This window comes from Bacillus rossius, chromosome 5, assembly GCF_032445375.1.
Source record: "Bacillus rossius redtenbacheri isolate Brsri chromosome 5, Brsri_v3, whole genome shotgun sequence".
In the NCBI taxonomy this organism is placed as follows: domain Eukaryota; kingdom Metazoa; phylum Arthropoda; class Insecta; order Phasmatodea; family Bacillidae; genus Bacillus; species Bacillus rossius.
The window spans coordinates 47998653-48016669 of NC_086333.1; the positions used below are offsets into that span (position 1 = coordinate 47998653).

General features: G+C 32.7%; 1 protein-coding gene across 2 annotated transcripts in view; it reads left to right on the forward strand.

Moving 5' to 3' along the window:
- The window catches only part of LOC134532361 (uncharacterized), a 33226-nt gene extending 15483 nt beyond the window's left edge, over positions 1-17743 (forward strand). Inside the window, exons 1-4 of one of the 2 annotated variants that reach the window (XM_063368791.1) lie at positions 3761-3837; positions 7983-8079; positions 12333-12436; positions 17057-17743. In XM_063368791.1, the coding sequence (XP_063224861.1) occupies positions 8025-8079; positions 12333-12436; positions 17057-17371 (474 nt within the window). In that variant the 5' untranslated portion in view covers positions 3761-3837; positions 7983-8024 and the 3' untranslated portion in view covers positions 17372-17743. Of the gene's footprint in view, positions 1-3760; positions 3838-7982; positions 8080-12332; positions 12437-17056 lie in introns of those variants that run through there. The other variant, XM_063368792.1, reaches the window with a different exon arrangement.
- The last annotated feature ends 274 nt before the right edge of the window (positions 17744-18017 follow it).

Below are 18017 nucleotides of genomic sequence, written 5' to 3' on the forward strand. Positions count from 1 at the left end.
TTCCAATCGTTTAGCTTAATAACTATAGATATTTAATATGGCGTAAGGGACATCGTAATTTAAAATTGGTGGAACGTTTTTACTATAATTTTCCCAAATTTTCACGATGACGGCCAAAACAAAAATTAAACAGTAACATCATAATTTTTAATGGTTGCATTTATATCATAAAGGTCGAAATCATGACCTTGGTGACTTGTCAACGAGGATTTTAAGCCGCTTCGGAAATTTGTTAAGCCATCAGCATTTTTTGATGACTAAAATAGGAATTTTCCCCTCAAAACGTAATTTTTTCCTCTAAATTGGGAAAATGTTTTTATTATTTTTTTGGAGATATTTTGTTGGACGTATAACGTAAAAAAAAAAACCTTTTTTTTGCGAATTTTGACGAATGCTTGGAAAAGTTTGAAAAATTTGTGTTATTTTTGGGAAATTTTTGGGAAATAATTTGAAGGTCAATGGTCAAGGTCTTCCAAAATGGCCAGCGTGACGTCACAATCCATGATGACTGGCCGAGAATCGAATGCTCGCTTCAGATCCAGGAGCCGGACCGTCTGTTATATACTACTAATCGGCTGCAGGGGTTTTGTATGATTTTTTGAAAGTTTTCAAGTCATGTCAAGTGTTTATTCTTTAGATTGCAGTTCTCTTCGAGCAGGAGTTGCGTAACCACGTCATTGTTTGTGTGTTTTCGTGCAATCTAATCTTCCCTTGTCAACTTTGAAATTGATAAATTATTAATTTATTTTCCCTGGAATTTAATTGAAACTACACAATAAATTTTGATATTATCATCTCAAGATAGTGAGTATATACATCAAAACACTGTACCTGTTAGCATAAAATTAATACATATCTAATATTTTTCGCTTTTAATGCTCGGTCATACAAATAAAATTGTTTCTAAAAAAAATTTTATGTGTAACATTTTAGCTCTCGATTTACGGCATTTGGTAGGAGTATTTTCGTGAATGGAATGAAAGTCGTATGGAACGGAAACGTGCAACCACGGTGGTGCCATCTGTGGCGGATGACACGAACCAGCGTTCATAGAGACAAAGAGAAACTGTATGATATTATCTGCTTAAGGAATTTTAACAAGTTGTACTAAATTTTAATAAAATTCCTTTTTGGAATTCATGACCATAGTTGGGGTTCAGTTTTTTTTCCAAGTACTTTTTTTCATTTTTATAGTTTAAAATTTCGGTCTGCAAATGAAACGATTTGAAAATCTACGTCGCTGCTCCGGAAACTACGTGTGATTAGCTTCCATAAATGTAGCTGAAAAGACGATTTGAGTACATTTATCACACTCGGCATTATTTTTAAGTGTATTAAGTTTCGTAATAAAAGTGTATTTTCAACATGACAACACATGAAAGTGCTCGTTACCGAGGTTAGGTGTTACACATCTCTGATGAGTAGGCTACTAAATGACTGGCTCACTTTTTTTCTATATTCTTTACAAAGAATTATCAAATATTGCTAAATTGTCACCCAAGTGTTTGAAATTATTCTCACTTGTGTGACTGTTTTATAACTTGCAAATGGCGTCCAGTAAACTCCTGGGGACATGAAGTCGGAAAGAAACATAAATGCAAGAAATATATTGCAATAACTTACAACAGTGGCATGAAAATTAAACAACTGAAATTCAAATCGTAGCCCTTACTTCTCCCTGAGACTTTTCTAGTTTCTTAAATTTTTCCTTAATATACACTGCAAATTTTTAACTTGCCTGATTTTTTATTTCCGTTTAAAATTTTGATTAACCAGGGTGTTTACATGACCACTTACTTCCATTAATAAAAATAGCTAAAATCTCTAAACTTAATCAACAGTTCTTTTGTAAGTCTGCCATACGATGACTCTCTAAATTTAAAGAAAAATTAATTTCAGTTCAGGTTCAGAATTTGAGGCATCTAAATTTCACACATGACCATAAAGTTAATACTTGTTTTCGTTGGGAAATAACTCTTTAACTCTTTAACTCAGTTATTGGCCAACTTGCCATAGTTTGATAACGTTGAACAGTTCTTTGTCTGACCGTAGTTTGGTAACTCGAGAGCACATTTTTAAGTTTGAATGCGTATTTCTGAAGAGAAAAAAATGCACAAGCAAAAAAGTACAAAGTCCTGTTTTTTTGTTCAGTCAACCAGGTTTAGAATAGTTTAATGTTAATCACTCCTGGTCCATAAATGGTTTACAAATGTGTCTAAGGTAGCAAGATAACTATCAAAATTGCAAACAGAATGATAATCTAGCATGTACACATCTTTACCTACTGATTGGTGAAGTCAATAGTGGAACATTTATGGGGCAGGGAGGCAAAGTTATAAACTACAGCTTAGTTATATTATTTGTAAATAATCCTCACAAAATAATTTAATTTTTTAAATAACTGAACGGTATTATTTTATTTCTGTTTTTTATGTTTGATATGGCAATACACAGGTACTGCAACATGGATGACGCAAATTTAGTTTACTTAATTTTTTTTTTAAATTAAATAATTATCACACAAATCACCGATAGTGTTAATGCCTGAGTTAAATGTACAATCTAAAAACGAGTGTTTTTAATTCATTAGTAAAAAGAATTATTATTTTTAAATATTTCAATGACACAATAGCTTATTTGACGCACACACGGATTAGTCAGTGGTGGCCGGCCCTTTGACGTCACTGATGATTTACCCCGTGGCTCGCAAGTATCGCGGATCGTAACACCGCACGCCGGATCGTGATCGTGGTATGAAGCACGTGTTCCTGGTGGAGCGTGGAGACCACCGCGGGTTTCCGTGAGTGTGTGATAGTGATCACTGATCAGCCCTCCGGATAGCGTGCGCCTCGGCTGGGACGATCGCAACCCCTCGCTGGGGACTGCAGGCGCTCGTCGCGTTGCGCCCAGACGACAGACTGCACACCAGCAAGCTCATCACCGAGGGAGTCTTCAGCCCTTTCGGTCCGTCTGCATTATTATCATTATTAATTTGTTGGCTTGTAAACTTGAATTTTATATTTATTTTTTATTTATTTTTTTAAATTTTTATTTTGAAAATGATATTCCAAAATGTCGTTAACTAAGAAGATGGAATATATATCGTCGGCTTACTTCTAAAACCTCGTAACTCCATTTCAGGCAATTCTACAGAAGAACTTATGAGCTTTTGGAGCTCGGTTTCGACTGACAGAGATACGAGGTTTTATATTTTGTGAATAGAAAAGAGACTAAGTAGAGTTGACTTACGAGGTTTTATCAGCATATGCACTATGAAAAAAATGAAAAAATACACCAAACACATCCAGAATATAAAACTGGAAAAATCTGGACTTACGAGGTTTCAGAAGTAAGCCGACGATATATATATATATTTGTGAAACGGAGGACAACATCACAGGTATATATTCAATAAAGGAAAATTCGTAAGACAGCAAATCATTCTTTTTCACTCTTCTAATGACGGCCATAATTTATTTGGTCAAAAATAATTGAAGAGAAGTCTTGTTGGTCTCCGTTTCTTCGTTTCACTTTGATAACACAGAATAATAAAAAAAAGGGGGGAAACTAAACTGCAAACACCCCTCACTTAAATCCACATTCGCTCTACGTGCTTTCCAAAGAAATACCAACCTTATACTGTAGAGTGAGCTGCGCCTTAACAAACATATTTCATCTGAGGTTTTATCGGTGGACTTCGCCTTCGCACTTTTGGTCCTGAAGTTATCAGATCTCTTTGAAACCTGCACTAATCAATGCGTCTCGCGTCAAACGCATTCAGTGACAAGCGAGCCTGCAGCCAGGAAGTTTTCCCGACCTGCGCTATCACACCTCAAGGTAAGGACAGATGTGTACCGAACACAAAAATTTCGTTCCACAATTTTTAAACAAAAAAAAAATATTTATTCTTGTTTTCCTAACCTAAAGTAAAAGCAAAAATTTTAATCTGTTTAAAGGTGTTTCGATGTTAGGGAACGAATTAAGTGCGTTTCAGGCCTACGTTTATAAGGATAATCAAGCCTGATAGATTTCTTTGTTTTGGGGTTGGCCGGCCATGGCAGCAATTGTTGCCATGAACCAATTCTCTAACTTAACTCTAAACAAGATATGAGGTAAAACCAGCATAGACACGCTAGGTGAACCATTGGTTGGGCCAGGCAAGGTGCAAATATAACGCATTAAAAGGACGAAAATAATACAAGTAGATGATCCAATAGAACAGTTTGACAGACAGAAAATATCTACCATTCAAAGAGTGGAGAGTGGAGAGGTATTTTAGGAAAATTTTCCGTTTACAATCGGAGGCCAAAACAATTTTTTTATCAATTAATACTAAACATAAAGGCTTTGATAAATCAGATGAAATATCAAAATGGAAATCTTGAAGTTAACAACGACAGGTTGCTATAAATAGATTCCTCCGTAAAACACCCTGACTTTTTGTAGTAAATTAATTTTTTCTGAATGTTTAACCCTATATTAATACTGCCAGTAGAACACAATTTATTGAAAATAAGTTCCTTAGCGAAGAAAAAAATTTAGTTTTAAAGGATAAAAACGTTTTCTCCTTAAAAAAAAATTTTGAAACCGAAATCACAACTGGCTGTTCCAATCCCCCCCTTATTAAAGTACTGATATCAGTTAAAGGCACGTGCTTCGCTCACAGTTCAAGTTCATTGAGTCAAAGTCCGTTCGGTGGCCCACAAGGGTAGAGGGGTCAAATTACACGCCTCTTACTAAGGTGTATGTTTCATTCCCAGCGGAGTGGAATACAGATTTTTCACAAGTGGAAAACGTGGTGAACGTGTTTTTCCTTCTCATTCAGTAATTGCCAACTAGCGGCTAACGGCATCTTTCATGTGTCCCGCCTTAAGAATCTTTCAACTAAGAAATATTATCATGCATACCTACTGTCGTATTTTATCCGTGTTTGTTTGCATATACATTTATGTGGAGTACAATTGTCACACTAGAAGCCAGGGAATGCTCACAGGTGTACTCAAATCTTTTATTTGTACTAATAATTTTTCAGTAAAATATATTTTTATACATATTTAGTTTGGTTTTTTTATCAATACAGTCTTTTAAAGATTTTTTTCTTAAATTTATCAAATGCTACAAATGTATTTTTACAGCCTGTTTAAAACTTTATGAGATAATGCAATCATAAATAAGTATATCTGTCCACCGGATTAATTTTAAAATTATATTTGACCATCAGAATGAGTGAATCTAGCCATCATTCTCTATGTACCTTTAGATAAACAACTTGAAAAAATAATGAATTTATATTTTAATTACTAAGTTTTTAAACCGAACTAAAAAGTAAAAAAAATAATTTTTCTAGTCCCAAAAAGATATATAACTCCATACAGATTCCTAACCCCATTACAGGTTTGTCCTGAAAATTTGTGATTGTGAATTTTAAATAGCAGCTACGTTAATACTTGTGAAATTTAAAACGAACAACTTGGGGCATTATAATTTATGCATCAACTTAAGTCACTAAAGATTGATTGCATTGCAAATGAAATTAGTTTTCTCAACGACAGCTACTCTATGCATGTTCCCACTTTTTTTTCGTTAAATATCTTACAAGTATTTTCATGGCTATTAAAAATACACAATTACAAATTTTCAAAACAACCTGTAATGGGGTTAAAATCTGTATTTAGTGCGTTTTAAAATCCTGATTTATAAATAAATTTATTTTTTCTGCTTTTTTTAGTCTTGCATGTGTGAAATTTTTCAATCAATTTTAAACATTTTGATGAGATTATGACAGAGACATGTGGAAATATCAGATTTATTTCAGTTTCTCTTCACCTGAATGGTACTGAACAGACAAACAAACCAAGAGACAGACAAGAAAGCGAAGTTGCATTTCAATAAAATCTAGTTCTGAGCTATTGTTATAAAATTTTCAAGTCTTTAACTCATCGGAAAGTTAATTTTAAATCGATTGCAATATTTGTACCAAACAGACAAAAAGACAGACAAGAAAGCGAGTTACTAAACTGGTGTTAAAATTTCGTATAAATGAGTTCAAATTTCGTATAAATGAGTTCCGTCTACCAGTGACATTGGAATGAAAGAAATTGTTTGTAAAATAACTTTCTAGTAATTAATTACATTCCTGACAACCTGAGAATCCAGAAAATACGTTGTCGTTACTGCTATTATATTTACACAACTTTGTACGGTATTTGTAAAGTTCAGTTAAAACGCAGTTCTCAACGTGCGTGTATCAAAGCAGTGTTTTTCAAGGGACCAACCGGCTCCAGCGATCTTAACATCAGCGTACCTGACTTTAAACATGACGTATTGTGCTCCAGTCACGCTTAGGTCCTTTTCGCTTTTGGAATTAAACCTTGCTGTTGACGAGAAGTTAAGTCGAAATTAAAATCAAAACCTTTTGTATCACCTATTCGCTTACATTTTTATTAGTTTGTGGTCGGGTCCTCGACGGAATGCGAACGCGTGGTATTCAGCAATATAGCGCTGTGGTGAGGAACTGGACTCTGGTTCCAGAGATCGGTTCTTAGAATCCCGGTCGACGGTTTTCAAGGTTTTCCGTAAGTAATTCCAGGCAAAGATGCCGATTCCTTCTCCAGTTTCCTTGTACTGTGGTTTAATGTTTACTAGTCTCATCTTTCTGTCGAACAGAATTCAACCATTCATTAAGTATAAATATGTGGTTGAAGAAATTTCTTACTTGATTCAGCCATTACGTCTCGTAGTAAATTATCCAAATGTTTTATGACGGTTAGGTAATAAGTGCACTTAATCGTAAACAAAACATATGTGTGGTATCATAACATTCACTTTATAGTACTCGTTCACGAAAATATCTTCTTTACCTCAGTACGTTTAACCCAGTGATGTTTGGAAGCGAATATGCTTGTTACACGTTCCCTATGAGTTTCTTGTATAAGAAAAATATTGTTTATAGATTCATAGGGTATTTTTCATGTGTTTGCCTGTATTTTTCATCACAGCAAGTAAATGTGGCAACACGTTTCGTGATTAAATTTAATGTTGGGATAAAACCATGTATGTTCTCATTCCCCATTATGAAATATCGTGCCGGGGCATTCACTGCATCGCCCCTCCCCCCTTCCTCTTCACAGGTTTCTGTGCGCCTAAGCGCTGTGGCAATTTTTTTAATATGTTATAATCTTGTAAGGAATTTCATTATTTCATTGTATTTTTCGACGTAATGTTGATCGACTGTAAAGGTACGCAGTGTGTATCACCTTTTCAGGAATTATGGTATTTTTTTCATTCGCAATTGTGGTTTCCGGCGTTGTTGTATTTTGGGTATTGTGATAACGACAACTCATTCGTACTTTCTGACTGGTAAAAAAGGGCAAAATATTTGTCCCAAATTCAGGCTATTAACAGAAACTACATTATGTCCCACCAAAATAAACACAGGGGAATAACACTATTTGAGGTATATCTTTTGAACAAAGTTTTAAGATGTGACTGCCGTTTGTAAAGGCAGGTCTAGTTAATTGAAAGCTCTTTTCCTGGAGTCAGACAGTCCAGTCAATAGGCATGTGATGCTTCTGGTTTTATTCCCACATTTCTGACCAGACGAATACGTCTTCATGTAGGCTGTCACAGACTGCCCGACGGAGTAGCCTGTTAGAACACGCATCATAACGGCCTGAAATGCGGCGGGAGCGCTCTTTGATTCCGGAAGGCATTGTAAGTTGCTCGAACTTCCCCAACTATGATGTATGGACTTAAATTTTCATTCACCAGTTTATATGGATTTATATTTTTATGTTGGTTGTTCGAGAATACCGATGATATATTGCAAAGCTGAGGGCCATCACACAAGTTTCTGACAGTTCTGTTTATAAATAAATCGTTTAATTTTGGGGCCACAAATTTGTTTTACTCAAAAAATTTACGCTGCCCACATTATAAAAAAATAATGAAAACAGCAATAAATGGTCATGAAAATGTTCCAGGTTACAGAAAAAAATACATCGCAAGATTTAATCTTTGCAAGAATGACGTCCAAAGGAGTGGCTTTGTTATTCATCTTCAGTACCATTTCTTTACAGAGTGAGTATTTTTCTTACGAACATTATTACCATTGTTTTAAAATTTTTAACAATTGGAAAAAGTTAAGTATATAATATGAATGTTACATTTATGTATTAGGACAATGAACTTTACTTGAAATATTCACTTTTTTTAATATTGTAAAACAGAGAAAACAAACATACAAGGTAGCCATGGAATTTGTATTTATTTCAGTTATTATTATTAATTAAACGCATAAGCCTATACAAATCCACAAGTCATTTCTCAACTGTTGTTATACTACCGATGAATGACATATGCAGCATATTTCATTATTTAGAGTTTTAATTATACTAGCTCTTACCTGCCTGCTTCGTTAGGCGTAAATTAGACTTAAATAATAATTGATTTTTTTAATGTTTTCTTTTCTATAAATTTCATTATGACGAAAGTATGTGAGATACAAAACCATAAAAATAAAATAAATAGGCCTATTTAAAAGTCAGAAATTTTTGTAAAATATATAACACATCTTTGTATACAATATCATAAGATTTACAATTATCAGCAAACACATATACATTTTTTGGACTTGATTCTCTATAACATCTTACATACAGTTGACCACGTGAGAAACATGGCGTGCCCAAATGTAGACCAGTTGCATTCAGTGTTTGTCCGTTTGACTTTTTTATTGTCATTTAATGCCAATTTTTATTGTCATTTAATGCCAATGCTTGAAGTAAAATAAAATCTTAATAAAACACTTTAAATTTATTTATTTGAACTCGTAGGTATAACTTAGCAATAATTATTGGGTTTATTTTATTTTGTCAAAAATAATGCCACAAATCTCAAACTTAACGTTTAACAACTGAGAGATCAAAGATAAACATATTCGCTTTAAAAAAAAAAAAAAGAGCTTTTGTAACTCAGTACACGTGATGGTTGTGAAACTTTTTTTTTGGCAATTCAAACCTCAACTCGCAAGCCAAATACTTAAACAGAATTTATTTGGAATCCGTGCAGCCGTTTGAGCCTGATTGAGGAACAAACATTTATACAAACATCTTTCGCATTTCGAATTACGATTCGGATTATGATTATAAAAAAGTATCCAATGTCCTATTGCACGAAGTATCTATTTGACTTCTATACCAAATTTCATTAGAATACGTGCAGTTGTTTGGGCGTAACTGAGGGGGAAAAACATTCAAACAAACATACTTTCGTATTTATAATATTATTATGATTTTACATTTAAACATCCACACTTACGTTTTGCTTCACTTGTTTCAAATTTTCGAGGCTACGACTCGTTTATTGGGGGGGGGGGGGGGGAATTGGGATGATGAGTGGTGGGAGGATGACTTGGGATTAAGGGGTTTTGTAGGTGCCATCTCGTGGTGCGAACGGAGTTGTGATTCGCGCACCAGCTGAACATGAGGGAGAGATATTATGTCGGGAAGAAGGTTCTTCCAATGTGGCGATGAAAGATAACTTTGTAGTCACCAACGCGAGGACGGGCCTAAAGCCCGGTTCTAGGTCACCGGGGATGCCTGATACTGGAATGAAACCTGGCTGCAGGCCACCAAAGTGGCGTAGCCAGGATTTGTGTATGGGGGGTGTTAAGAAGCATGGCTCCCCACCCCCGTATTAAAGCGGGGGGTCCGGTGGTCCTCCCCGGGGAAAATTTTGATTTTAAGGTGTAAAATAGTGCTATCCAAGCAGTTTTCGGTACTTAAATTTAAATATTGTAATGGTAAAAATTTAATAAATTTTAATATGAAATTTGTTTGAGTGATAAATAAGAAATTAATTAAAGATTTGTGCTAAGGGGGGGGATTAGACCCCCTAACCCCCCCCCTGGCTACGCCCTTGCACCAAACACATCATAAATCACAAGCACGTAGGTTTAGCTGTTTGTTTATTTTAAAGGCCTGCTTTAATAAGAGAATAACACAAAAATAAAAAACTTACAAACGAACTAAAAATGGTTAGTACAAGGAACTGTTCATTTCGTCACCCAGAGATGCGCTCCATATGTTCGATTTACCAGCTTGTTGAGTGGCGACCTTCCATAATAAAGGCGTCAAGGTAAATGATGGACAGTGAATTTGGAAGTCGTAATTATATAAGTAAAACTGTTAACGTACTGACGTTTTATATGAAAGCTATTTAGCTTACAATATGGAAAAAAATGTTTAAAAAAAAACTTTAATCTTCATATCTTTACACCCATGCACCTAGGAATCAGTTCGAAAGAATGCAGTCCTACGATTTTCATAAGGTGAAATTCACACTTCTGTCGCAGACATTTATCTTTTAAAAGAATATATTGACGATATCTCCCTTAAAGATTAACGTGGGGTTGAGATAAGATGCGTTATTTAAAGGGTAATAGTCGCACAGCGATAACATGAGATAACATGAGATTGTTCGAAAACTTCATTCTTTGGTTAGCAACCATGTTAAAAAAATGCACTTTTACTTTCAACATGTATCTTCGGTCAAACCTGAAGTTTGTGGATATATTTTTGCAGGCGTTGTATATTACACATTTGCTAATCGCTAAGTTAAACATTTTTTAACATGTATCAACTAATGATCTTTAAAAAAATTTTAGCAGTAGGTTTACCACATCCTTTGAAAATGGTATTTAAATTGAAGTATATCGTGGCTGTAAGAATTAGAAAATTTATAAATAAAATACATGCACACTTTATGCAATAGATTAGATTCTGGATGTGCGACAATTTCACTTTATTGTGTGGACTGAAATGTCTCATATCATTGTGGCCTGAAAATAAATATTAAAAAATCTTATCTGTGATTCACCCATGATAATGGTTTAATATTTCAGCAAAGATAAGCATATAATACTGCATTAAAAGTTAAATTAACAACATATAAATTAGAATACGAAAATACAATTGTAATTTTACACAAAATATTTGAATTAGTAGGTTACAAGTTTTCAAGGCAGTTTCAAAGTGAAATTGAATTTTTAACTAAGAATGGATTTATTCAACAGAATTACTGAAAAATGTTCATAACTAAGGCCAGGTGCTAATGTATGTTTTGAACATCGATCCCACAATAATATACAGTGCTTCTTATACGGCCTTTATGTTTAATTTTTGTAATGAGACAATTTTTTTTTAATATGAAGGCATTAATTTGCTAACATTTTACCGAAAATATTTATTATGTAGTCTAATTTAAAAAAAAAAAAACCTACAGTCTTTTAGAAAATTTGCAAACTTTGCTTTAATGGCGGTTTACTACAAAATATGTTTTGTGTTTGGGTTAGCAGTTAGTAAATTATACCGTAATATTATCCTACATAAGTTGTTAAATGGTTTTGTAAAACCACATTCAATAGAATACAACCTAGGAATAAACAATTAAATTAAATATTTCGTATTAATATTGTTTTTATTGGTTCAAGGCGAATTTTAATTTTTTTCTTAACAATATATATTTCAATAATTTTGTTCAATTAAGATAGATACAATTTAAAATGTATTCTTATAATAAACTTATGAACTAGAATATAAGGTATTTCATCGACTAAGAAAGCAAAGATCAATTTTGAAATTACGTATATCGGCAGGTGTTCAAGTTTTCGCACTAATTATAGCAGCAGGAAAGTGGTTTTAGCCAAAATGGTTTATTTGTCGTACAATTTGTTTAAAAAATGTTATTGATTTAGTCTGTCGTGAAAAACCAGCGCTTTCTTTTTTATTTTACGACTAACAGACCTTTGCAGTTATCAGTCAATTGATTCAGAAATCCTTTTAATATTAAATGTTAATTATTTCTTCGCATTTCTTTATCATTTGCCACATGTATTTATTTAAGCCAAAATTAGTACTTAAACACGCATAACTAAATTTCTTTAAAAAGTTAAAAAAAATTCTGTGGCTTTTAATTCTAACCGTATACTGTAACGTACACAGGAATAACCACACACAAATATAAATTTTAATTTTAAACCTTAAACGTTCATACAAAGTAAGAAAAGCATTTACTATTTACAGTATTTCAACATCAGAGAAAAACTTGATTTAGTATATTAATAAAAATAATTACTTGCAACAATGTTGAAAAAATTTTCATAATCCGTTGCTTGTCAGATATTTTTATAGTAAATTTATAATTTTTTCAATATTAAATGTTGTTTAAAAATAAGCGTGAAAATTACTTTCAAGTGAAAAATGTTATTTCACTTGAAAAAATGTTTCCGTTTACAAACTTTAGAATAGTTAGTTACATTTTTACATTCACAGTGCTGTACGTGTTGGCGGAGATGAATGAACCAACAAGGTTTGCAGAACACAACTCGCTAGACCTGCCAAAGGCTCCCTCGTCTGTTCTTGACAAAGGAATGGAGGTTGGTGTTTACAATTAGTTTAGCCTTCCTTTAAAAATACGCTGCATGAGCTTGATGTATGCTAGATGCTCATTAAACAATCGAGTGTCATATGAGCTGGTTGAATAGTTAATATTTATTTTAGGATGGTGAGAAAATATCAAGCCTGAAACATAAGGACACAATAATGCCACGGGTTGCAATGTACTATACCTGGTTTTATAATAAGCGCTTTAAAAATATATTTTAGGCTTCGAGGGACTCACCCTATAATGTTCGCTTCTTTCAGTGATGCGTTATTGATTATTCACATTAAAAAATAATACATTTGTATTTGAGAATGTTTCTGTAACTCGAAAGTCTAATAATTTACATCGATTTTGAAAGCCCACTTTAGAATCAAAGGGATAGATAGTTTAATTAAGTAAAATAAATTTTAAAAAAATAATTTGGTCAAAATATACGCTAGATACAAACACTGGCCAACTCAAACAAAGTGAAAAGAAAACCTGGCCTACTAAAAAGTGCTAAACCAAGGCCTGTCCTTAACAATGCACATATTAAAAATTACTTTAGTTAGAATACGTTATCGTTTTTAATTAATTTTATTATTTATTTAAATTAATGCCCTATAATAAAATTATGTCAAATTTAATCTTTGCCTTTAATTATTAAAGACGTATTTTTAATATATGTTTAAGTTTTTATAGGAGAATGTAAAATTAAGCTGGTTTTGATAAAAGTGTTTATACCATTTTGTCTATTGTGAGTAGCTGCTTGGAACATGAGAGTAATATGGAAATTAAAAGATGAATGTACGTAATCAGCATCGAAGGAAGATGTGCTTCCATTAACTCCACACGAATTGGTATTTTACTGGGTTAAATACAATTTTGAAACAAGACTTAGTATTAATAGGAAGACACGATAATTGTAAACAAGTCCTTACCTAAGTATATTTATTTGAGAATGCTTTGTGAGTGCATCACAGAATAAACTGCAAGAACTTCTGGAGATTCGATGATTTGAACATGTTCTTCAGGCCTTCAATAAATACTACGACACAAAGTTCTAGGTATCTACAAATATATTTAGTTGAACATTGTTCTTCAAGTTTTCTAGTACCACCACACTACCAGATTTAGGTCACATACGTTTACTAATATTTGAATTATTCTACAATTCAACTAGAACTTCAAGGGACCAGTTTTCAGACGTATGTATCTACATTTTTGATGTCAATGCCCAAGAAACTCTGGTCCATTGTGCGGTTTAAGAAGATGGTCTGATTTATAATTCATTGACGTACTGATGTCTACGCACTGAGGTTAAGGGGAATGGAAAGGTAAAATATCTTGGGAATGCTGGAATCGAATATCAAGGAATACCTATAATACAGAATTTTACGTAATTGCTCAACAAGCGTGTCCTTCCTTACCTAAATGTTGCATGGCAGGTTTTAATTGGTTAAAATTCCTTTAAAATTCAGCGATCAAGTGTTTTTTCACTTTGATTATAATAGAGTTCTAGATAATATTATATTACACAATATAAAAATTACATTTTGGTATAATTTTTAATTTTGTGGCTAATACCCCTTATTTCTGCATAAAGTAATTTAATTTTTTTCTAAAAAAACTATGCATTATTGTGGCCTCTGCTGTACACACAACCCTCTGTAATTAAATTATCTAGTTGGTAAACAAATCGCAAAGAAATATGATGAGTAGTTCAGATTTTATCCTTGATCTTCGATTCCAGGATTCCCAAAATATTGTACCTTTCCATTCCTCTTAAAGTAAAACCCTATTCTAAGATACTGTAAATTAAGAAAGACGATTGACAACCACAATTTCTTATAGTCAGGTTTTTTTTAAATAGTACATATAGTAATTGAATGTGGTTGTTATTACATAATTGTGTAATAATTTGAAATTGATATGGTTTTGAAGTAAGTGAGATTAATGATAATATTTTTGCTCCATTTATGCAATTAGATATTTTTAATTTGTCAATTTTTTAATGACATATTAACTAGACATTAGTAAACTTCAGTAACTACAAGAGTATTATTTCACTAACCCACCTTATCTTAATTATTTATATATAGTTTTTTCAGCTTTCAGTAAGGAATTCTATATTCACGATTTTACATTGATAATGAAATAATACAGATTGTTACTATTTTTTAGTGTGTATTTGATTTAAAATCATGGATTTTAAATACATAATTTATAGTGGAATGTGAATACATTACTCTAATTTTTTTCTGTGCATATCAAAGTATTAAGGAGTCATTATTTGACAATAAATCTGGTTGAGATTATTTATTGAAAACTTAAAGTTTTTGTGCTCAAAACGTTAAAAGTAGCTTTATTCGGATTTAAATATAATAATTTCAATTGAGGTACACCCACACGAGAGTAATTTAAAAATAGTACTGTTAATTTCGCAACATGTTAAAGTAATCCGACATCATTAGCAATGTTACAGCGATGAATACTAAATGTTGTTGCGCTGTTACTTTGAATGATTTTCAACCGTAGTGGGACGAAAGTTAGCCAACATTGCATCGAAAGTAATTAAACATAGCAAAATATTTGAAAAAAATTATATATTCAAATTTTGAAACTAGAGTGTCTATATTGGTTTTTGTTTAATTTTAATTAGGTTTGTTACCTAAAGTTAAAAAAATATATTCTATAATTGTATTTTTTCAATTGCTCAAATATTATTACAATTATTATATAGTCTTTAGGATTAATGTTAGTAGTATGCTCCATATCGTTTTGACATTGAACAAAATAAAATATATAATAAATATAAAAAAATAGACAAGTTTCAAACAAAAATTAAAAAAATATATATCAAAGGAAACTAAATATTACTTGGAAATTTCAAATTAAGTTACGTACAACGACAATTTAATATTATCAGTGACCAGCAAGACGACAAAAATCTGAGGAAAACGCCTACATACATACATCATGAGGACTAAAATTAAAGTTGTTGGTATGTGCAATATCGTCACTAATACTAATAATTGTATTAAAATGGTGAATGACTTCCAACACCTGTTACATATCTGAGTAACAAAACTTTTTTATTTATAATGAAGTTAAACATTTTATTACTTGCTTATATACTATCATGATTGTTTGACAAAACTTACTTCATGATGGAATTTTTAGTATTTTTCCCGATCAGTTTCTTCCAAACTGTTAAACAAGCTTGAGTTAATTTGACATTTTTACTGCCACGATACGTTTTTTTATCCAAATGCTAACCAGTTGACTTACTTCAGAACAGAAATACACTCTACAGTCTTAATACCTCCATGCGTTTAGCTCCTTAATGTTTAGTTATTTATTTACTCGTCTTATTTCTGCATGTGTTCGAAATTATGGCGATCAGTTATTGCGCAGAGGTTTTATGTTACTGTTATCTACACACACACACACACACACACACACACACACACACACACACATATATATAAGTATATATATATAACAACTTAACGTTTTGACGTTCGTCACCCTCAATTATTGAAAAATTTATTCGGCGAAACGAAACCGAATGTTTTTTAGAATGGCACAAAGTAGCCTATGGAGGCGGTGCGCGGCAAACTTGTTTTCCTTCCCTGCTTCACTATGAACCCCAAAGTCACGACGTTTGGCAACAACATGAGATCAAAAATCCTTTATGACCATAAAATAATATCCCAGTTATAAAATTTAATAGTATTAATGCAACCGTTGTAGAGTGTTGGTTCAAGGTCACAGTTTAAGAGTAACCAAAACAGTTTCAGGTAAGAGCATGCGCGAGTACTGCTTTGTGGTTTTCTCGCTTGCAGCGCCACATACGCAAAATGGCGACTACTCAATTAGTAAAGGATGAACTTGAATTTTTTTTTTTGGCAATAGGATGGAGCCCTCCCCGTTGGAATCTCTTTGTACGAGAATGTTTGAACGTCGAAGTCCCTGACCGTTGGATTGGTTCGAGACGACAAAATTCATTTTTCTCTGGCCTCCACGATTTCTTAACATAACGCCTGCAATTTTTTTCCTTTGGAGTCTTTGATAAAAGATTTTATCTACGTTCCGCCGCTACCTAATGATTCGCCAGAGTTGAGACACATAATTGAAGAGGCCATTGTTTCTATTACTCCGGACGTGTTAACCAATTGGAATTGGAATTTAGGTTGGATGTGTGTCGTACAACTAAAGGTACATACAAATATTGAACATTTTTGAGAAAAACTAGTTTAGTTAACATTAAATTTAATGTATTATTTTTTGCAAAAAAATCTAAATAAAACGGCTATAAAATACTACTTGAAACTGGCATATTATTTGATGGACATTGTGTATATTTAAAACTCGTGCCACGTGCCATTGTCACGCTCATGTGACGAGCGTTGTGGGTTCAGTCCCAACTCCTCTTAATGACTCATGTTTATGAGCTTGTAGATGGGTCTTAAGTTGTTTGGAGACCACCAAACTGTTGTATCTGTACGTAGAACGACGCAAAACACTACCATTTATATTTGTCGTCGTGTAAGGTGAACGAATATACCCAGTATTCACAGTGTCTCAGTTTCGACAGCTATGTAATGAGTTATTGCTTACTTTGTTCCAGGTATTGTTGACAGCTTGCGATTTCGTGGAACGTTATAAAATTGGCTACCTTTTAAACGGTTTCTTCGCCCTCAAAGAATTCAGAAAGAAGCTTTCCAAGAGTGGCAGCAAAAAAGAAAAACCTTGCAGTAACTGTCAGAAGACTGTTGCATCGAGAAACGAAAAGTCTGCAGCGACAAGTGAGGACTTGAAGGATAAACTGTACAGTTTCATATCGGCAGGATTCACAACTCAAGAAGGTATAGCGCTGATAACCATGCTGGGTGCTTCAGTTTGTGAAATAGCTAAGAGTTACAGAGATGAAGAAGTCGAATGAAAGAAGCTAATAAATCACTTTAAACAATTTACGGTATCATGGTACATAAAGTTGCTGTTATTCTTGTAAAAGATACTTTTTTTTTTAGAAATCTTGTTTCACGTTAAAAATATTAAACAATACATATTTTAAAATTATTATTTACCGAGTTTATTGCAAGATTATTAATTATAACAGTAATAACTTTAATTCATAACTATATCGGTGTGATAGGTCTAATTATAAGCTTGTACATACATTTTGGTGTTATATGTTTTTTAGGATTTTACGAGGTGTAAAAAAATGTACAATTCTAATGCAATGTTTTATTTGTGAAATATACATATCTATGCTAAGTAATAAAAGAAACAAACCAGCAACCTAGCAACAAAATGAGTTTCTCTGACACAAAAACTCACCAATGTATGTTTTAATACTAATAAGGTTTAAAAATTACTGTAAGACCCTATTAAATATATCATTGATCACTATTAATTCTCGCTTGAATACCTAAATCTTTACACTTTATTAAATAACCCACCCAATCGACTTCTTAAATTAAAACTTTATTTAAACAATATATATTTTATAGTAACCAATATTAAATGTTTTGTATATTATATTTGTATTATGCTACGTTCTGATAAAATTACACTTATTTACCATA